Source organism: Oncorhynchus gorbuscha, linkage group LG16, assembly GCF_021184085.1.
Source record: "Oncorhynchus gorbuscha isolate QuinsamMale2020 ecotype Even-year linkage group LG16, OgorEven_v1.0, whole genome shotgun sequence".
Lineage (NCBI taxonomy): Eukaryota > Metazoa > Chordata > Actinopteri > Salmoniformes > Salmonidae > Oncorhynchus > Oncorhynchus gorbuscha.
This window is the reverse complement of record NC_060188.1, coordinates 7670218-7693447: the sequence shown is the minus strand read 5'-3', so window position 1 is coordinate 7693447 and position 23230 is coordinate 7670218. Positions and strand designations below refer to the sequence as shown.

The 23230-nt window shown below is 45.5% G+C and overlaps 1 protein-coding gene across 4 annotated transcripts in view; it reads left to right on the top strand.

Moving 5' to 3' along the window:
• Positions 1–23230, top strand: part of cep112 (centrosomal protein 112) — a 263230-nt gene that overhangs the window by 152406 nt on the left and 87594 nt on the right. For all 4 annotated transcript variants that reach the window (XM_046306159.1, XM_046306155.1, XM_046306156.1 and 1 more), the window contains one exon: positions 4700–4930. In XM_046306159.1, the coding sequence (XP_046162115.1) occupies positions 4700–4930 (231 nt within the window). The remainder of the gene's footprint in view (positions 1–4699; positions 4931–23230) is intronic.

Genomic DNA, 23230 nt, shown 5'->3' with positions numbered 1-23230 from the left:
AAGGGACAGTACAGGGTGTCTGTGGAGAGAGAGGGGAAGGGACAACAGGGTGTCTGTGGAGAGAGAGGGGAAGGGACAGTACAGGGTGTCTGTGGAGAGAGAGGGGAAGGGACAGTACAGGGTGTATGTGGAGAGAGAGGGGAAGGGACAGTACAGGGTGTCTGTGGAGAGAGAGGGGAAGGGACAGTACAGGGTGTATGTGGAGAGAGAGGGGAAGGGACAGTACAGGGTGTCTGTGGGAGAGAGGGGAAGGGACAGTACAGGGTGTCTGTGGAGAGAGAGGGGAAGGGACAGTACAGGGTGTCTGTGGAGAGAGAGGGGAAGGGACAGTACAGGGTGTCTGTGGAGAGAGAGGGGAAGGGACAGTACAGGGTGTCTGTGGAGAGAGAGGGGAAGGGACAGTACAGGGTGTCTGTGGAGAGAGAGAGGGGAAGGGACAGTACAGGGTGTCTGTGGAGAGAGAGGGGAAGGGACAGTACAGGGTGTCTGTGGAGAGAGAGGGGAAGGGACAGTACAGGGTGTCTGTGGAGAGAGAGGGGAAGGGACAGTACAGGGTGTCTGTGGAGAGAGAGGGGAAGGGACAGTACAGGGTGTATGTGGAGAGAGAGAGGGGAAGGGACAGTACAGGGTGTCTGTGGAGAGAGAGGGGAAGGGACAGTACAGGGTGTCTGTGGAGAGAGAGGGGAAGGGACAGTACAGGGTGTCTGTGGAGAGAGAGGGGAAGGGACAGTACAGGGTGTCTGTGGAGAGAGAGGGGAAGGGACAGTACAGGGTGTCTGTGGAGAGAGAGGGGAAGGGACAGTACAGGGTGTCTGTGGAGAGAGAGGGGAAGGGACAGTACAGGGTGTCTGTGGAGAGAGAGGGGAAGGGACAGTACAGGGTGTATGTGGAGAGAGAGGGGAAGGGACAGTACAGGGTGTCTGTGGAGAGAGAGGGGAAGGGACAGTACAGGGTGTCTGTGGAGAGAGAGGGGAAGGGACAGTACAGGGTGTCTGTGGAGAGTACAGGGTGTCTGTGGAGAGAGGGGAAGGGACAGTACAGGGTGTCTGTGGAGAGAGAGGGGAAGGGACAGTACAGGGTGTCTGTGGGAGAGAGAGAGGGGAAGGGACAGTACAGGGTGTCTGTGGAGAGAGAGGGGAAGGGACAGTACAGGGTGTCTGTGGAGAGAGAGGGGAAGGGACAGTACAGGGTGTCTGTGGAGAGAGAGGGGAAGGGACAGTACAGGGTGTCTGTGGAGAGAGAGGGGAAGGGACAGTACAGGGTGTATGTGGAGAGAGAGAGGGGAAGGGACAGTACAGGGTGTCTGTGGAGAGAGAGGGGAAGGGACAGTACAGGGTGTCTGTGGAGAGAGAGGGGAAGGGACAGTACAGGGTGTCTGTGGAGAGAGAGGGGAAGGGACAGTACAGGGTGTCTGTGGAGAGAGAGGGGAAGGGACAGTACAGGGTGTCTGTGGAGAGAGAGAGGGGAAGGGACAGTACAGGGTGTATGTGGAGAGAGAGGTAAAGTTATTTTTTTGCAACAATGTGTTTTTTTGATATACATGTATTATCCTTTCCTATTCACATGATGCTACATACAGTTTAAAACTAGAATCCTTAATTGAAACAATAACAAAGTTTCCTCCACGCTCCTGTGGCACTAAAATCCTAAGTAATGACCTGGAGAAATGTACATAGACTGTGCTATGGATGCAAGGATTGACCATCCATGACATCAAATGTATAATTTTAACCATGTTTTGAGGCAATAAAGTGTTGTTTACATTTACATTGTTTACATACATTGGAGTTAAACAAGCTTATATTTTGGTTTCTTATGGGGTACGGCTCTTAAACTACGCACAATGCATTACATTCCTAGAAAATCAATGGGCATAATTGAAGTCTAAAAATAGACGAAGCAACATCATCATACAGTCCTCAGATTTCCCCTCTCATTGTCTATAGACACACTATACACCCCTATCTATCTCTCTCTCTCTCTCTCTCTCTCTCTCTCTCTCTCTCTCTCTCTCTCTCTCTCTCTCTCTCTCTCTCTCTCTCTCTCTCTCTCCTCTCCCCCCCACCCCTCCTCTCTCTCTCTCCCCCACCCCCCTCTCTCTCTCCTCTCCCCCCTCTCTCTCTCTCTCTCTCTCTCTCTCTCTGATCTCTCTTCTCTCTCTCTCTCTCTCTCTCTCTTCTCTCTCTCTTGCTCTCTGCCTCTTCTCTCTGCCTCCCCCTTCTCTCAATCTCTACATCTATCTCACTGTCTCTATCTCTCTCTCTTCCTCTATCTCTCTCCATATCTATTTCTCTTCCTCTATATCTATATCTCTCTCTATATCTATCTCTCTCTATATCTATATCTCTCTATATCTATGTCTCTCTCTATCTATATATCTATATCTCTCTATATCTATCTATATATATCTCTCTCTATATCTATCTATCTCTCTATATCTATATCTCCTCTCTCTGCCTCCCCCTTCTTTCTTTCTCTCTCTACATCTATCTCACTGTCTCTATCTCTCTCTTTCTGTATATCTATCTCTCTCTCTGCTTCCCACTTCTCTCTTTCTTTCTCTGTCACCCCTTCTTCTCTCAATCTCTCCCCCTACCTCCCCCTCTCTCTCTCTCTCTCTCTCTCTCTCTCTCTCTCTCTCTCTCTCTCTTTGCCTCCCCCTCTCTCAATCTCTCACATTCCTCCATAATTTCTAGCTCTATTCACATACATACTACAGGTCAATAATTCCATGCCAGTCCAGAAGCTGCCTAACTGCTTGATAGTTAATGTCTGTTTAAATACGGTTGGCTTGGTCATTAGCATTCCTGTAATGTAATGTGGCTGTAATGCTGCTCTCTCTGGCAGCAATCTGAATCAAAGAGCTGTGCTGGGGCAAAGTCAAAGCTGTAGATCAGTTCAAAGGAAGAGGGGTCAGGAGAGGGGTCAGTCCATCTCTGCACTGCAGCCCCTACATAAGCCAGCACACACATCTGCGGGCGGACATACACGCACACACACACACACACATGAAAGAATGCACACACAGGCTTGTACACACACACACACACACACATCTGCACACGCGCACACACGGTAGAACACACAATCCCCATTAAACACACACACAAACCACAGATTGACTTCCAAATGAAAGAATGGTCCAGGCTTGTCACACACAGCACATCTGCAAACGTTTCCCTGAGAACACACAATCCCCATTAAACACACACACAAACCACAGATTGACTTCCAAATGGAGGTCCCTGTCAACTACAGCCCTAAACGTTTCCCTGACACACACACACACACACACACACACACACACACACACACACACACACACACACACACACACACACACACACACACACACACACACACACACACACACACACACACACACACACACACACTCCTGCTCTAGTTCTCTGACTAGTCTCTTCTCTGTATTTCCTGAAATGAGACATGGCAGCGGTGCCCATTTTCCTCCTGACTGAGTGACCTTTGATTTAGGCTAATTTCTGTCATTAAATCAGACCGCTGAGCTTAGTGGAATGCCTCCTCTTTGATGTAGGCCCTGCCTGGCCTGTGTGACTCAGATCAGAGGGACGGGTGTGTGTTTTCCCTTCCTGCCGAGCTGGCTGAGCGGGCAGACACTCTGGCATTCCCTGTGCTTGTTGTTGCTCCTCTCCTCTGTATTCCCAGCCCAAACTGGGATTCCCCCGGCCTCGCTGTTCCATTCCACGTCATCCTGGAACACTCCCTCACTGTTTTACTTCTGATCTGAGCTTTTAATGTTGAGAGACTAGGCCAGAGGAGACCGGTGTCATTGACTGACCCTGAGACTGGTGTCATTGACTGACCCTGAGACAGGTGTCATTGACTGACCCTGAGACAGGTGTCATTGACTGACCCTGAGACAGGTGTCATTGACTGACCCTGAGACAGGTGTCATTGACTGACCCTGAGACCGGTGTCATTGACTGACCCTGAGACCGGTGTCATTGACTGACCCTGAGACCGGTGTCATTGACTGACCCTGAGACCGGTGTCATTGACTGACCCTGAGACCGGTGTCATTGACTGACCCTGAGAGCGGTGTCATTGACTGACCCTGAGACCGGTGTCATTGACTGACCCTGAGACAGGTGTCATTGACTGACCCTGAGACCGGTGTCTTTGACTGACCCTGAGAACGGTGTCTTTGATTGACCCTGAGAGCGGTGTCATTGACTGACCCTGAGACCGGTGTCATTGACTGATCCTGAGACCGGTGTCATTGACTGACCCTGAGACCGGTGTCATTGACTGACCCTGAGACCGGTGTCATTGACTGACCCTGAGACCGGTGTCATTGACTGACCCTGAGACCGGTGTCATTGACTGACCCTGAGACCGGTGTCATTGACTGACCCTGAGACCCTGAGATTGGGTGTCATACCCACTTGTGTGTGTGTATATGTGAGTGCATGAGTGTGTGTGCTGCACATGAATTGTTAAGGTTGTGGGCACTAAAAAGTAACTTTTTAAATACTCTGTACCATGGATCTGACTAACAGTCGCTAGGATACGAACAAGCTCAGTGTGACACTTAGTGTTGCAGTTGTTCTGCCAATACCACGGCAGGACATAACTTATTAGTGTCTCCAAACAGTAGTGTCTTAGTGTGCTACCTCTTTCCTGACGTGAGTGTACCTGTGTATCTTCCTGACCCCAGGTCATCTCTGACCTGGAGGAGCAGGTGTCCTCTCTGAGGGATGAGCTGCAGCAGGCCCACAGCCAGAGGAAGCAGCAACTGCTGGAGCTGGGGGTGCTCAGGGAGGAGGAGAGGCAGCGCGCAGCCATGGACCAGGAGGCCTCCCTGGGCAGGCTGAGAGCCGAGATGGACCACATCTGCCTGGAGCTGGAGACGAGCCACAAGGCCGAGAGACAACTGGCCCAGGAGAAGGTGGGTGAGGGGGTCGGGGTTGCGACATAGCACTACCAGGGGAGAAGGGAAGCGAGAGAGAGCCCAGGATAAGGTGGGTGATGGGATGGGATGAGGGGGAGAGCCCAGGATAAGGTGGGTGATGGGATGGGATGGGATGGGTGGGCTAGGGACATAGCACTGCCAGGTGGGGATGGGAAGGGAAGCAGAGGGGAGAGAGAGCCCAGGATAAGGTGGGTGATGGGATGGGATGGGTGGGCTAGGGACATAGCACTGCCAGGGGAGAAGGGAAGAGAGAGAGAGAGCCCAGGATAAGGTGGGTGATGGGATGGGATGGGATGGGTGGGCTAGGGACATAGCACTGCCAGGGGAGAAGGGAAGAGAGAGAGACCCCATGATAAGGTGGGGGATGGGATGGGATGGGTGGGCTAGGGACATAGCACCGCCAGGGGAGAAGGGAAGAGAGAGAGAGCCCAGGATAAGGTGGGTGATGGGATGGGTGGGCTAGGGACATAGCACTGCCAGGGGAGAAGGGAAGAGAGAGAGAGCCCAGGATAAGGTGGGTGATGGGATGGGTAGGCTAGGCTAGGCTAGGGACATAGCACTGCCAGGGGAGAAGGGAAGAGAGAGAGACCCCAGGATAAGGTGGGGGATGGGATGGGTAGGCTAGGGACATAGCACTGCCAGGGGAGAAGGGAAGAGAGAGAGAGCCCAGGATAAGGTGGGTGATGGGATGGGATGGGTGGGCTAGGGACATAGCACCGCCAGGGGAGAAGGGAAGAGAGAGAGAGCCCAGGATAAGGTGGGTGATGGGATGGGTGGGCTAGGGACATAGCACTGCCAGGGGAGAAGGGAAGAGAGAGAGAGCCCAGGATAAGGTGGGTGATGGGATGGGATGGGATGGGTGGGCTAGGGACATAGCACTGCCAGGGGAGAAGGGAAGCGAGAGAGAGCGCAGGATAAGGTGGGTGATGGGATGGGATGGGTGGGCTAGGGACATAGCACTGCCAGGGGAGAAGGGAAGAGAGAGGAGCGCAGGATAAGGTGGGTGATGGGATGGGATGGGTAGGCTAGGGACATGGCACCGCCAGGGGAGAAGGGAAGCGAGAGAGAGCCCAGGATAAGGTGGGTGATGGGATGGGATGGGTAGGCTAGGGAAATAGCACCGCCAGGGGAGAAGGGAAGCGAGAGAGAGCCCAGGATAAGGTGGGTGATGGGATGGAATATGTGGGCTAGGGAGCCCAGGATAAGGTGGGTGATGGGATGGGATGGGTGGTCTAGGGACATAGCACTGCCAGGGGAGAAGGGAAGAGAGAGAGAGCCCAGGATAAGGTGGGTGATGGGATGGGTGGGCTAGGGACATAGCACCGCCACAAGTCAATGAAATCCTGCCTCTTCTCCTCCATTTCCACCCTCTGTCCTCTTTTCATAGTCTCCCACCCCTCCATGGCATTCCCAGTAGAGAAGAACAGGGTACAGAGGTGGGGTAGTATACATATGGAGAATCAGTCATGCTCCAGTATACCAGATGTGTTCTGTTATTGGTATGTAGGACATAACAGAGTGCTTATCAGATGGAAGCTTTTAACACTAGGTCTGCAGGGTGTCCATGGACCCCCCTTTAAGCTAATGAGCAGTCATTCTGACTGCAACATTCTAACAGTGGAATTCATATATTTCATATATGCTATAGCAAAAATAATACTGTGGTTGTGTTTATGAAGGCCTTGGCTAACATTACAATATGGGTTGATTTCATTAGTTTATGTTACTGTAGGCTATATGTAAAAACAAAACACCGAAATTCAAGTGGTCAATCAATTTTATTTGTGCAGTACCTTTGTTACTATGAAAGAGAAAGCATATGCTTTGGTGGATCAGGGTAACAGCTTATTTTTATAACAGCAATAAAAATATATATTTTTCCCCCAACCACCAAGAAGCACGGTCAAAATACTCATTTTGTTTTTTACCCCCTTTTTCTCCCCAATTTCATGGTATCCAATTAGTAGTAGTTACTGTCTTGTCTCATCGCTGCAACTCCCGTACGGACTCGGAGAGGCGAAGGTCGAGCCAGCCATGCGTCCTCCGAAACACAACCCAACCAAGCCGCACACGCTTCTTAACACAGTGTGCATCCAACCCGGAAGCCAACCGCACCAATGTGCCGGAGGAAACACCGTACACCTAGTGACCTGGACTGTGCTCGGCCCGCCACAGTAGTCGCTAGTGCGTGATGAGACAAGGATATCCCTGCCGGCCAAACCCTCCCTAACCCATGCTGGGCCAATTGTGCGTCTGCTGCAGAGCCTGGGCTCGAACCCGGAGTCTCTGGTGGCACAGCTAGCACTGCGATGCAGTTCCTTAGACCACTGCGCCACCCGGGAGGCAAATGACAACATTTTTGTAACTTTCACATGCTTAAAACACAACATTTGTTTGGTTGTAGTCCATAATAGTATCCTGTTTTCTCTTGATTGTGTCCCGTTGTCTTGTCATTCTTCAGGACAGTTGTCACGGCTGTGCAGGTGCCTTATTTTGCGCAGAGGGAGGGAGCTCCCGCCTCACTTTGTTCATGGTGCCGGACAGACTTGTTTTCTTTGTAAACAACTTGTTGACCAATGACAGTGGAGTGAAGAAATAGTCCATGGAGACATTACTCTCCTTGCCAACCTCCAGTTCCACAGGCCTCAAACACCACATTCTCTGACCCTCACGCCTGCTGCCCCATGTGGATCTTTTCCCAGAGATTGAAAGCGGTTCAGCATGTAGAATTACGCACGCTCTCGCTGAATAGTCTGCTTTTGGTCTTTTTGGTATTTTATTAGGATCCCCATTAGCTGTTGCGATAGCAGCAGCCTCTGTTCCTGGGGTCCAAACGAAACATGACATAATACATAATATTAATAGACAAGAACAGAACTACATCAACTGAAACGAAGGCACACGTAGCCAACATATCAACACACACACACACTATCTAGGTCAAATAGGGGGAGGTGTTGTGACGTGAGGTGTTGGTTTATCTGTGTGAGATGGAACAGAGTTCCATGCAATAATGGCTCTATATTATACTGTACGTTTTCTTGAATTTGTTCTGGATTTTGGGACTGTGAAAAGACCCCTGGTGGCATGTCTGGTGGGGTAAGTGTGTGTGTCAGAGCTGTGTGTAAGTTGACTATGTTAACAATTTGTGATTTTCAACACGTTCTTTTTTGTGATGCAGTCAGTCTCTCCTCTACTCTCAGCCAAGAGACTGGCAGCATAGTATTTATATCAACCCTCTGATTACAATGAAGAGCAAGACATGCTGCTCTGTTCTGGGCCAGCTGCAGCTTAACTAGGTTTTTCCTGCAGCACTGGACCACATGTCTGGATAATAATCAAGATAAGACAAAACTAGAGCCTGCGGGACTTGCTCTTGGGAGTGTGGTGTCAAAAAGCAAAGCCTCTCTGATACAGGGTACATACCATTTTAAGATTAGGTCCATAATTAGAATGGATGAATACAATAGAATTGCCTGCCCTGTTCTTCATTCACAATTGGTGATGACATAATTATGCTTCTTTCACTTCCCCTCACTCATCAACTCACCCATTCTCCCCATCACACTTTACTTAATGTATTTCATCTGTTATATGTGTGAAAATAGTTTCGATATTGTTCAGGTTAAGTTTTGAGGCAATTGTCAGGGGGATTATCAGCGGGGCACTGCAGTTTCAACTGTCGGAAGGAGCGGAGCAGGTCCTACTGTTGGGAGAAGGAGTGGAGCAGGCCCTACTGTTGGGAGAAGGAGTGGAGCAGGCCCTACTGTTGGGAGAAGCAGTGGAACAGGCCCTACTGTTGGGAGGAGGAGTGGAGCAGGCCCTACTGTTGGGAGAAGGAGTGGAGCAGGCCCTACTGTTGGGAGAAGGAGTGGAGCAGGCCCTACTGTTTGGAGAAGGAGTGGAGCAGGCCCTACTGTTGGGAGAAGGAGTGGAGCGGGCCCTACTGTTGGGAGAAGGAGGGGAGCGGGCCCTACTGTTGGGAGAAGGAGTGGAGCGGGCCCTACTGTTGGGAGAAGGAGTGGAGCAGGCCCTACTGTTGGGAGAAGCAGTGGAGGGGGCCATACTGTTGGGAGAAGGAGTGGAGCGGGCCCTACTGTTGGGAGAAGGAATGACATCATCTGACTGACTGAGTAACTGACATCATCTGACTGACTGAGTAACTGACATCAACTGACTGAGTGACTGACATCATCTGACTGACATCATCTGACGGAGTGACTGACATCAACTGACTGACAGACTTCATCTGACTGACATCATCTGACTGACTGACTTCATCTGACTGACATCATCTGACGGAGTGACTGACATCATCTGACTGACTTAAACTGACTGACATCATCTGACTGACTGACTTCATCTGACTGACATCATCTGACGGAGTGACTGACATCATCTGACTGACTTAAACTGACTGACCGAGTAACTGACATCATCTAATTGACATCATCTAACTGACTGACTGAGTAACTGACATCATCTGACTGACTGACTGAGTAACTGACATCATCTGACTGACATCATCTAACTGACTGACTGAGTAACTGACATCATCTGACTGACTGACTGAGTAACTGACATCATCTGACTGACATCATCTAACTGACTGACTGAGTAACTGACATCATCTGACTGACTGACTGAGTAACTGACATCATCTGACTGACTGACATCATCTAATTGACATCATCTAACTGACTGACTGAGTAACTGACATCATCTGACTGACATCATCTAACTGACTGACTTAATCTGACTGACCGAGTAACTGACATCATCTAATTGACATCATCTAACTGACTGACTGAGTAACTGACATCATCTAATTGACATCATCTAACTGACTGACTAACTGACATCATCTGACTGACATCATCTAACTGACTGACTGAGTAACTGACATTATCTGACTGACGTCATTTGACTGACTGAAATCATTTGACTGACTGGCATCAACCGACTGACGTGACTGACATCATCTCACTGACTGACTATCTAAGGAGACCTTTCAGAACCTGTGTGACAGGCAGGGTTTAATAATGCTACATATTTAACCAGCCACCCCAACAGGTTAGCATCCCATTTGTATTCTAGTCAAGAGTGAACTGTGTAGTTTCAGAGGTACATGGAGAGAGGAGGGGTTAGTGTGATACATCTTCAGTAGATGCATCATTCCCCCTGCTCTGACCTACAGTATCTTGGTGGACCAGACAGGTTCAAGTCCCCTCCATCACTCCTCCTTTCTCTGTCAAAATCAATTGATCACATACACAGTTTACAGCAGGTATTTTTTCATTTTTACATTTGATATTTTATTTCACCTGGCCAAGATACAGCATAGCAGTGTGAACAGACAACAACACAGAGTTACACATGGAGTAAACAATAAACAAGTCAATAACACAGTATAAGAAAAAGAGTCTATATACATTGTGCGCAAAAGGCATGAGGAGGTAGGCGAATAATTACAATTTAGCAGATTAACACTGGAGTGATAAATGATCAGATGGTCATGTGCAGGTAGAGATACTGGTGTGCAAAAGAGCAGAAAAGTAAATAAATAAAAACAGTATGGGGAAGAGGTAGGTAAATTGGGTGGGCTATTTACAGATGGACTATGTACAGCTGCAGCGATCGGCTATAAAAGGTGCAGCAGAATACTTATGCGCTAGCTCCCTCAACAGTGCAGTACATGAATCAATAATAATAACAATGAAAAGAGTCAAGTCAATAATAACACGTGGTAGAAGAGGTAGTAATAATGGACTGGATGTCTAGTAGCCCCTCCCAGCCCCTGTTCATTATGTCCAGTAGCCCCTCCCAGCCCCTGTTCATTATGTCCAGTAGCCCCTCCCAGCCCCTGTTCATTATGTCCAGTAGCCCCTCCCAGCCCCTGTTCATTATGTCTAGTAGCCCCTCCCAGCCCCTGTTCATTATGTCCAGTAGCCCCTCCCAGACCCTGTTCATTATGTCCAGTAGCCCCTCCCAGCCCCTGTTCATTGTGTCTAGTAGCCCCTCCCAGCCCCTGTTCATTATGTCCAGTAGCCCCTCCCAGCCCATGTTCATTATGTCCAGTAGCCCCTCCCAACCCCTGTTCATTATGTCCAGTAGCCCCTCCCAGCCCCTGTTCATTATGTCTAGTAGCCCCTCCCAGCCCCTGTTCATTATGTCCAGTAGCCCCTCCCAGCCCATGTTCATTATGTCTAGTAGCCCCTCCCAACCCCTGTTCATTATGTCCAGTAGCCCCTCCCAGCCCCTGTTCATTATGTCTAGTAGCCCCTCCCAGCCCCTGTTCATTATATCAAGTAGCCCCTCCCAGCCCCTGTTCATTATGTCCAGTAGCCCCTCCATTACACTTAATACAGCCCAGGGCTGGGAAATCACCCATAATCCTGTGCAGGTTGAGAAGGAAGCCCGGGGTAGGTGGTGTTGATCAGAGCCTAATCTTGACCAGGGCCCATCAAAGAGCCTCTCTTTCATTAGGCCCCAGCCCAGCTGCACCGCATTAGGCCCGGAATGCAGGGACCGCCAGGGCACCCAGCGCCATTTTGGATCCACATAGAATAGTTAGTATGGGAGAGAATGACAGTTGGTGAGAGAGTGCATGACTTTATAGTATATGAAGTATGAAGGAACGCCTCTTTTCCTGTCTGGTTTTATGTGAGGGGAAGAGAAACAATCACACCAGACACGTAAGAGTTGTTTACCAGCCGGAACTGATTTTGACGGTTTTTCTTTCCTCCTATTTTCCATCTGAGACGTCAGGATGATATTATGATGACCTGCAGATGTCAGAGGCTCTGATGTGGAACTCACATTGTGAGCAGAGTTGAACTAGGTTCATCCACCATCTGCAATGTGATAGATATGTGGCATACTTTTCTTTAAAGTGAACTGATGACTTTCAGCCCAAAATCCAGTTGGTCCTTTTTAGCTGGAAATGCACACACAGGGTCAGAAGCGAGCTCAAACGTTAGGCGAAAGTTACATAGGAAACTTTTTCCCCCTTTTTATCTGTGATAGAAAAAAGTTTGACATAGGAATGATGGGTGAAAAAAATGACAAGTTCCAGCGCTGTTTCATGGCAGTTATTTCATGTGGGATTGAAGTTGGCCAGTTTCAGATCCATATTGACTGGGCAGGCTGTTTTCTGAGCTGAAATGTCTTATTCTTTTGATGCCGAGGCAGAAAAACGCAGTCCTTTGCAATCTGCCCCAGCCCGGTCGGTGTTGAAGCCTGAAGCCGGGGCCGGGCGGACTGTTTGAAGGCATCTCCTAGATCCCGGGGTAAAGGCAGGAGAAATCCATTAAATCCATGAATGGATTCTCATCAAAGAAGCGTGTGTTTGAGAGAGAGAGAAAGCTGGGGAATGAAATAATGAGAAACAGTATTTTAGAGGAGATAAGATCACGCATTAAGATTGTTCTAACTCCCCAGAAAGAATAGGAAAGAGAGACATGGGGAGATATTGGAGAACGAGGGAAAGAGTAGTTGGGGGTATTTCACTGTTTGGCTGATATTGAGGTTTATCTGTGTGTGTGTGTGTGTGTGTGTGTGTGTGTGTGTGTGTGTGTGTGTGTGTGTGTGTGTGTGTGTGTGTGTGTGTGTGTGTGTGTGTGTGTGTGTGTGTGTGTGTGTGTGTGTGTGTGTGTCCATAAAGCCCCCCACACACACATGCAGCCCCGGCCTCCCAATCTCCATCCTCCACAGAGGGGCCTGTGAAGCTTCTGTGTGCCTGATAACGCTGCCTCTGCTCTGGGCTGCTCAGAGGAGGTCTCCTGCCTCTCACTTAACCTTATCTGGTTCTCTTATTTACCTCCCTCTATCCCTCCCTCTCTTAACCTCTTCCTCTCTATTCAAACCTTCAAGTCATGGCAAAGCAAAGAGTATCAGGGCTTCCTAGAAAGAGCTTGCCTTACCAGAGTTAGGGGCTATGACGATTTTTAGAAAAGGTGAAAGGTGTTTCCGAGAACACACACACACACACACACACACACAGAGAGACCCTCTCACGACGGAAGCACACTCTCTCTCTCTCTCTAGTGTTATGTGTCTCAGTTAAAGCTTCCAATGCATGTTGAATACAAAGGCATCCTGCAAACTGCTACTTGCAAAGTCTCACTTTATTTGTCAAGCAAGGTCTTAGTCTGAACCCCACAAAGTCAACTCTGGACCTCGAAGCCAGTTCCACTGCATGTTTTCATTGTTCCCCTCCTATCAGGGACTGATTTAGACCTGGAACACCAGGTGTGTGCAATTCATTATCAGGTAGAACAGAAAACAAGCAGGCACCGGACCTCGTAGGGTCAGAGTTCTGTACCCATGGTCTAGACTAGGATTGCACATTTTAGGGAATATTCAGAGGTGGAAACTTTCCGTGGGAATTAACGGGAATATATGGGAATTAACGGAAATATATGAAAATTAATATTAATACCATTTAAATGTAGATGTTTTTTGCATTGGATATATTTACCATATCATATGGAGACAGAAACATAAACCTTTTACCTTATCATAAGTAGACACAATTGCAAATGATTAAATCCTTCCAAAATATATTTTTTTAACTATTTAGTTACGAATTGACCTTTAATGAAATGAGTTGTCTCTTCACATGTGATGATTTCACTGAACAACAAAAGAAAGGGAATATTGAATGATCCCCAATGATCCGTTGCATCTCCCAAAAACATTTTCAACATACATCTGTAAAATGATAGTCTAGAAACTAAAGCTTTAGTTGTCTTCCTCTCAGGCTTCCATGTCTTCTCCCTGGACCTCCTCAATGTTCACCTCTTGAACATCCAGACTCCGAGGCCTCATCTTCACTGTCACTTTCCAACCTTGTTGAGGATGGCTCGTTGTCAGGCTCAAAAAGCCTCAAATTTTCCTGGATGGCCACCAATTTTTCAACCCATGTATTGGTGTGTGTTCCCAAACATGGACCAGATGTGCTCTGAGGCGGCTGATGTTGGTGCGATTTGGAGGATGATGGAGGCAACAGGGAAAAGAGCCTCAGATCCACAAAGTCCCTTACACCAGGTGGCTGATGAGATACAGTGCCTTGCGAAAGTATTCGGCCCCCTTGAACTTTGCGACCTTTTGCAACATTTCAGGCTTCAAACATAAAGATATAAAACTGTATTTTTTTGTGAAGAATCAACAACAAGTGGGACACAATCATGAAGTGGAACGACATTTATTGGATATTTCAAACTTTTTTAACAAATCAAAAACTGAAAAATTGGGCGTTTTTTTTGTTGTTGATATATTTCAGAACTGCAGTTTCCTCTGCTTGAAGCAACAGTGAAGTGGGCAGGGCAGTACGTATTTCTTCTCTTACATCTGCAGGCAGAGTCTGAACATCCGACAGGGTTGGCATTGTCTCTCTCAATCCGTGCAGTGGGTACTGCTATAGGTTTCAGGAGTTTCAGGCTGCTTAACACTCTCTCCTAGAATACATCATCCAGGAGGATCCTCTTGATGGGGCTGTCCATATCGGCAGACTGTGATATGGCCATTTCTTGGAGAGACTCCTTCCCCTCCAGGAGACTGTCAAACATGATGGCAACACCATCCCAACAGGTGTTGCTGGGCAGCTTCAATGTGGTGCTCTTATTCTTCTCACTTTGCTTGGTGAGGTAGATTGCTGCTATAAGTTGATGACCCTTCACATACCTAACCATTTCCTTGGCTCTCTTGTAGAGTGTATCCATTGTTTTCAGTTCCATGATGTCCTTGAGGGGCAGATTCAATGCACAAGCAGCACAGCCAATGGGTGAGATGTGAGGGTAGGAGTCCTCCACTTTAGACCAAGCAGCCTTCATGTTCGCAGCAATGTCTGTCATCTGCCTTCTGTTGTCCAAGGTCATTGATGACTGCCTTCAGCTCATCTGCAATGTAGAGGCCGGTGTGTCTGTTGTCCCTTGTATCTGTGCTCTTGTAGAATGCTGGTTGAGGGGTGGAGATGATATAGTTAATTATTCCTTGCCCACGAACATTCAACCACCCATTAGAGATGATTGCAATACAGTCTGTTTTCTCTATGATTTGCTTGTCCTTCACTTGAACTCTGTTGAACTCTGCATCCAGCAAATGAGTAGATAAAGTATGTCTGGTTGGAGGGGTGTATGCTGGGAAAAGAACATTCAGAATTCTCTTCCAATACACATTGCCTGTAAGCATTAGAGGTGAACCAGTTGCATACACAGCTCGAGCAAGACATTCATCAGCATTTCTCTGACTCCAGGAGGACCATGAGTTGTTGCTAAGGTGTGGGATTCATCATTTTTACCTCGAATAGACGTAGAGGGACTTCTGTCAGAGGTTGCTTGTTGTGAGCGCTGAGGGAACTTTATGCACTTGGCCAGATGATTCTGCATTTTTGTTGCATTCTTCACATTTGATTTGACACAGTATTTGCAAATGTACACAGCTTTTTCTTCTACATTAGCTGCAGTGAAATGTCTCCACACATCAGATAGCGCCCGTGGCATTTTCCTGTACATTTTAGAAAAAAATGAGATAAAGAAAACCCCAATACAATTCCATGTACAGATAAATAGTTAAGCAGTTAGATTAAACAACTCCTTTATAAGATAAATGTTTTAAAATTAAACATGTATGGAAAGAGGTGAATTAACACTCCTCAGTTAGCAGGCTCAAGCCAGCAGAAATGATTAATAAGTTAGAAATGATTTAAACACACTTTGCTGTAGGCTACTATTTCCTAAAATAATGTATGTAATATAAAATATATTCACCCCACCCAGTATTGTAATCAAAACTTACCAGAAAGCATGTAGTCCTTGGCTCAGACAGTGTAGTAGTGTGGGCTCAATAGCATCTCATTCGTGTGCAAGATCTTGAGAATCAGCTGTACATGTGACGGAAGAATACACTGTGCAGGCAGAGGGTTGCAATTCCAGTTAATTGGGGCTAGTTTAATCAAAATATGCCACAAGACCTAGAATTGTTCCACATCAAAGATTCACTGTTATAAGCTAACTTTTTGATGAATTTAAGCATAATTCCCCAGGTTACCCAGCATAACTTCCCATGGACAATTTAACGGAAAGTATACGACCCTTTGCAACCCTAGTCTAGACCTTCGTCATGTGTGGCATTCTCCACAGAGAAGGGGTTAACAATACAGAAGTTAATGTTGTGAATCAGTGTTTTACACCAAAGTGTTTTACTCTGAGCTATAAGGCCTAGTAAACTGCTCTCTGTTGTCTCCCTCCATGTCCCTCCCACACACACACACACACACACACACACACACACACACACACACACACACACACACACACACACACACACACACACACACACACACACACACACACACACACACACACACACACACACACACACACACACACACACTGTGTCAGTCACACACACACGGTGCCACACACACACTCACACCCACACTGTGTGTCACACACACACCCAAACACTTGCCCCACCTGTCAACACTAGAAATCTAACCGGCACACCCCATAACAAAAGATTCTAGAGCTCAGGTCTGATATGAGGTGAATGCTGTTAGGCTTCTTCTTGAGTAAGTATTGACTCTCAGTCTGAGAGAGAGAGAGAGAGAGCGAGAGCGGTTCTTTGAACTGCAGGGGTGGATTAGTTGGGCAAGTCCTCTCTGATCTGTGTTTGGTTTGGGGCTGGTAGGGTGGTGTTTTAGTGGAGGTGAATGGATGGTTAGTTTGATATGTTCAGACAGAGTAGTATATATTCTGGTACGGTGGTGTTTTAGTGGAGGTGAATGGATGGTTAGTTTGATATGTTCAGACAGAGTAGTATATATTCTGGTACGGTGGTGTTTTAGTGGAGGTGAATGGATGGTTAGTTTGATATGTTCAGACAGAGTAGTATATATTCTGGTATGGTGGTGTTTTAGTGGAGGTGAATGGATGGTTAGTTTGATATGTTCAGACAGAGTAGTATATATTCTGGTACGGTGGTGTTTTAGTGGAGGTGAATGGATGGTTAGTTTGATATGTTCAGACAGAGTAGTATATATTCTGGTACGGTGGTGTTTTAGTGGAGGTGAATGGATGGTTAGTTTGATATGTTCAGACAGAGTAGTATATATTCTGGTACGGTGGTGTTTTAGTGGAGGTGAATGGATGGTTAGTTTGATATGTTCAGACAGAGTAGTATATATTCTGGTAGGGTGGTGTTTTAGTGGAGGTGAATGGATGGTTAGTTTGATATGTTCAGACAGAGTAGTATATATTCTGGTACGGTGGTGTTTTAGTGGAGGTGAATGGATGGTTAGTTTGATATGTTCAGACAGAGTAGTATATATTCTGGTAGGGTGGTGTTTTAGTGGAGGTGAATGGATGGTTAGTTTGATATGTTCAGACAGAGTAGTATATATTCTGGTACGGTGGTGTTTTAGTGGAGGTGAATGGATGGTTAGTTTGATATGTTCAGACAGAGTAGTATATATTCTGGTACGGTGGTGTTTTAGTGGAGGTGAATGGATGGTTAGTTTGATATGTTCAGACAGAGTAGTATATATTCTGGTAGGGTGGTGTTTTAGTGGAGGTGAATGGATGGTTAGTTTGATATGTTCAGACAGAGTAGTATATATTCTGGTACGGTGGTGTTTTAGTGGAGGTGAATGGATGGTTAGTTTGATATGTTCAGACAGAGTAGTATATATTCTGGTAGGGTGGTGTTTTAGTGGAGGTGAATGGATGGTTAGTTTGATATGTTCAGACAGAGTAGTATATATTCTGGTAGGGTGGTGTTTTAGTGGAGGTGAATGGATGGTTAGTTTGATATGTTCAGACAGAGTAGTATATATTCTGGTAGGGTGGTGTTTTAGTGGAGGTGAATGGATGGTTAGTTTGATATGTTCAGACAGAGTAGTATATATTCTGGTAGGGTGGTGTTTTAGTGGAGGTGAATGGATGGTTAGTTTGATATGTTCAGACAGAGTAGTATATATTCTGGTAGGGTGGTGTTTTAGTGGAGGTGAATGGATGGTTAGTTTGATATGTTCAGACAGAGTAGTATATATTCTGGTACGGTGGTGTTTTAGTGGAGGTGAATGGATGGTTAGTTTGATATGTTCAGACAGAGTAGTATATATTCTGGTAGGGTGGTGTTTTAGTGGAGGTGAATGGATGGTTAGTTTGATATGTTCAGACAGAGTAGTATATATTCTGGTAGGGTGGTGTTTTAGTGGAGGTGAATGGATGGTTAGTTTGATATGTTCAGACAGAGTAGTATATATTCTGGTAGGGTGGTGTTTTAGTGGAGGTGAATGGATGGTTAGTTTGATATGTTCAGACAGAGTAGTATATATTCTGGTAGGGTGGTGTTTTAGTGGAGGTGAATGGATGGTTAGTTTGATATGTTCAGACAGAGTAGTATATATTCTGGTAGGGTGGTGTTTTAGTGGAGGTGAATGGATGGTTAGTTTGATATGTTCAGACAGAGTAGTATATATTCTGGTAGGGTGGTGTTTTAGTGGAGGTGAATGGATGGTTAGTTTGATATGTTCAGACAGAGTAGTATATATTCTGGTAGGGTGGTGTTTTAGTGGAGGTGAATGGATGGTTAGTTTGATATGTTCAGACAGAGTAGTATATATTCTGGTATGGTGGTGTTTTAGTGGAGGTGAATGGATGGTTAGTTTGATATGTTCAGACAGAGTAGTATATATTCTGGTACGGTGGTGTTTTAGTGGAGGTGAATGGATGGTTAGTTTGATATGTTCAGACAGAGTAGTATATATTCTGGTAGGGTGGTGTTTTAGTGGAGGTGAATGGATGGTTAGTTTGATATGTTCAGACAGAGTAGTATATATTCTGGTAGGGTGGTGTTTTAGTGGAGGTGAATGGATGGTTAGTTTGATATGTTCAGACAGAGTAGTATATATTCTGGTAGGGTGGTGTTTTAGTGGAGGTGAATGGATGGTTAGTTTGATATGTTCAGACAGAGTAGTATATATTCTGGTAGGGTGGTGTTTTAGTGGAGGTGAATGGATGGTTAGTTTGATATGTTCAGACAGAGTAGTATATATTCTGGTAGGGTGGTGTTTTAGTGGAGGTGAATGGATGGTTAGTTTGATATGTTCAGACAGAGTAGTATATATTCTGGTAGGGTGGTGTTTTAGTGGAGGTGAATGGATGGTTAGTTTGATATGTTCAGACAGAGTAGTATATATTCTGGTACGGTGGTGTTTTAGTGGAGGTGAATGGATGGTTAGTTTGATATGTTCAGACAGAGTAGTATATATTCTGGTAGGGTGGTGTTTTAGTGGAGGTGAATGGATGGTTAGTTTGATATGTTCAGACAGAGTAGTATATATTCTGGTAGGGTGGTGTTTTAGTGGAGGTGAATGGATGGTTAGTTTGATATGTTCAGACAGAGTAGTATATATTCTGGTAGGGTGGTGTTTTAGTGGAGGTGAATGGATGGTTAGTTTGATATGTTCAGACAGAGTAGTATATATTCTGGTAGGGTGGTGTTTTAGTGGAGGTGAATGGATGGTTAGTTTGATATGTTCAGACAGAGTAGTATATATTCTGGTAGGGTGGTGTTTTAGTGGAGGTGAATGGATGGTTAGTTTGATATGTTCAGACAGAGTAGTATATATTCTGGTAGGGTGGTGTTTTAGTGGAGGTGAATGGATGGTTAGTTTGATATGTTCAGACAGAGTAGTATATATTCTGGTAGGGTGGTGTTTTAGTGGAGGTGAATGGATGGTTAGTTTGATATGTTCAGACAGAGTAGTATATATTCTGGTAGGGTGGTGTTTTAGTGGAGGTGAATGGATGGTTAGTTTGATATGTTCAGACAGAGTAGTATATATTCTGGTAGGGTGGTGTTTTAGTGGAGGTGAATGGATGGTTAGTTTGATATGTTCAGACAGAGTAGTATATATTCTGGTAGGGTGGTGTTTTAGTGGAGGTGAATGGATGGTTAGTTTGATATGTTCAGACAGAGTAGTATATATTCTGGTAGGGTGGTGTTTTAGTGGAGGTGAATGGATGGTTAGTTTGATATGTTCAGACAGAGTAGTATATATTCTGGTAGGGTGGTGTTTTAGTGGAGGTGAATGGATGGTTAGTTTGATATGTTCAGACAGAGTAGTATATATTCTGGTAGGGTGGTGTTTTAGTGGAGGTGAATGGATGGTTAGTTTGATATGTTCAGACAGAGTAGTATATATTCTGGTAGGGTGGTGTTTTAGTGGAGGTGAATGGATGGTTAGTTTGATATGTTCAGACAGAGTAGTATATATTCTGGTAGGGTGGTGTTTTAGTGGAGGTGAATGGATGGTTAGTTTGATATGTTCAGACAGAGTAGTATATATTCTGGTAGGGTGGTGTTTTAGTGGAGGTGAATGGATGGTTAGTTTGATATGTTCAGACAGAGTAGTATATATTCTGGTAGGGTGGTGTTTTAGTGGAGGTGAATGGATGGTTAGTTTGATATGTTCAGACAGAGTAGTATATATTCTGGTAGGGTGGTGTTTTAGTGGAGGTGAATGGATGGTTAGTTTGATATGTTCAGACAGAGTAGTATATATTCTGGTATGGTGGTGTTTTAGTGGAGGTGAATGGATGGTTAGTTTGATATGTTCAGACAGAGTAGTATATATTCTGGTACGGTGGTGTTTTAGTGGAGGTGAATGGATGGTTAGTTTGATATGTTCAGACAGAGTAGTATATATTCTGGTAGGGTGGTGTTTTAGTGGAGGTGAATGGATGGTTAGTTTGATATGTTCAGACAGAGTAGTATATATTCTGGTAGGGTGGTGTTTTAGTGGAGGTGAATGGATGGTTAGTTTGATATGTTCAGACAGAGTAGTATATATTCTGGTAGGGTGGTGTTTTAGTGGAGGTGAATGGATGGTTAGTTTGATATGTTCAGACAGAGTAGTATATATTCTGGTAGGGTGGTGTTTTAGTGGAGGTGAATGGATGGTTAGTTTGATATGTTCAGACAGAGTAGTATATATTCTGGTAGGGTGGTGTTTTAGTGGAGGTGAATGGATGGTTAGTTTGATATGTTCAGACAGAGTAGTATATATTCTGGTAGGGTGGTGTTTTAGTGGAGGTGAATGGATGGTTAGTTTGATATGTTCAGACAGAGTAGTATATATTCTGGTAGGGTGGTGTTTTAGTGGAGGTGAATGGATGGTTAGTTTATATGTTCAGACAGAGTAGTATATATTCTGGTAGGGTGGTGTTTTAGTGGAGGTGAATGGATGGTTAGTTTGATATGTTCAGACAGAGTAGTATATATTCTGGTAGGGTGGTGTTTTAGTGGAGGTGAATGGATGGTTAGTTTGATATGTTCAGACAGAGTAGTATATATTCTGGTAGGGTGGTGTTTTAGTGGAGGTGAATGGATGGTTAGTTTGATATGTTCAGACAGAGTAGTATATATTCTGGTAGGGTGGTGTTTTAGTGGAGGTGAATGGATGGTTAGTTTGATATGTTCAGACAGAGTAGTATATATTCTGGTACGGTGGTGTTTTAGTGGAGGTGAATGGATGGTTAGTTTGATATGTTCAGACAGAGTAGTATATATTCTGGTAGGGTGGTGTTTTAGTGGAGGTGAATGGATGGTTAGTTTGATATGTTCAGACAGAGTAGTATATATTCTGGTACGGTGGTGTTTTAGTGGAGGTGAATGGATGGTTAGTTTGATATGTTCAGACAGAGTAGTATATATTCTGGTACGGTGGTGTTTTAGTGGAGGTGAATGGATGGTTAGTTTGATATGTTCAGACAGAGTAGTATATATTCTGGTACGGTGGTGTTTTAGTGGAGGTGAATGGATGGTTAGTTTGATATGTTCAGACAGAGTAGTATATATTCTGGTACGGTGGTGTTTTAGTGGAGGTGAATGGATGGTTAGTTTGATATGTTCAGACAGAGTAGTATATATTCTGGTAGGGTGGTGTTTTAGTGGAGGTGAATGGATGGTTAGTTTGATATGTTCAGACAGAGTAGTATATATTCTGGTAGGGTGGTGTTTTAGTGGAGGTGAATGGATGGTTAGTTTGATATGTTCAGACAGAGTAGTATATATTCTGGTAGGGTGGTGTTTTAGTGGAGGTGAATGGATGGTTAGTTTGATATGTTCAGACAGAGTAGTATATATTCTGGTACGGTGGTGTTTTAGTGGAGGTGAATGGATGGTTAGTTTGATATGTTCAGACAGAGTAGTATATATTCTGGTAGGGTGGTGTTTTAGTGGAGGTGAATGGATGGTTAGTTTGATATGTTCAGACAGAGTAGTATATATTCTGGTATGGTGGTGTTTTAGTGGAGGTGAATGGATGGTTAGTTTGATATGTTCAGACAGAGTAGTATATATTCTGGTATGGTGGTGTTTTAGTGGAGGTGCTAGTGGTGGATGGTTAGTGGTTACCCATGGTTACTCAGGCCTTGAGCAGGGAATTGGATGACTGTTATGTAGCTGATGCAGAGGGCTGTGTGTGTGTGTGGGTGTGTGTGCGTGCGTGCATACCTGAGTGGCGTACACATTTGTATGCATGCTTGTGTGTATCTGTATGTGTGCTTGTGTGTATCTGTATGTGTGCTTGTGTGTATCTGTATGTGTGCTTGTGTGTATCTGTATGTGTTCTTGTGTGTATCTGTATGTGTTCTTGTGTGTATCTGTATGTGTGCTTGTGTGTATCTGTATGTGTGCATGTGTGTATCTGTATGTGTGCATGTGTGTATCTGTATGTGTGCATGTGTGTATCTGTATGTGTGCATGTGTGTATCTGTATGTGTGCTTGTGTGTATCTGTATGTGTGCTTGTGTGTATCTGTATGTGTGCTTGTGTGTATCTGTATGTATGCCTGTGTGTATCTGTATGTGTGCTTGTGTGTGTGTGTGTGTCCTTTCCTCACACTCCTCCACTTCCACCCTTTTCTTCTGCTCCAGTCTCATTGACTGCTCTCTCCTTCACCGAGACCAGCCGTGGTAAAACCCAGACAGAGAGGGAGAGATAATCAGAGTCTTCCTATGTGTCAGTCTGTGTGTTGGTTAACCCTGTGTATCTAGCTGGCGTAGCTCTCTGTACTCTCATCTGGCTAACGGTAATGACACCTGGCCTCCTGTCCCCGCCGAGGTCTGTGGTACACAAACAAATCAAATCAAATCAAATTTATTTATATAGCCCTTCGTACATCAGCTGATATCTCAAAGTGCTGTACAGAAACCCAGCCTAAAACCCCAAACAGCAAACAATGCAGGTGTAAAAGCACGGTGGCTA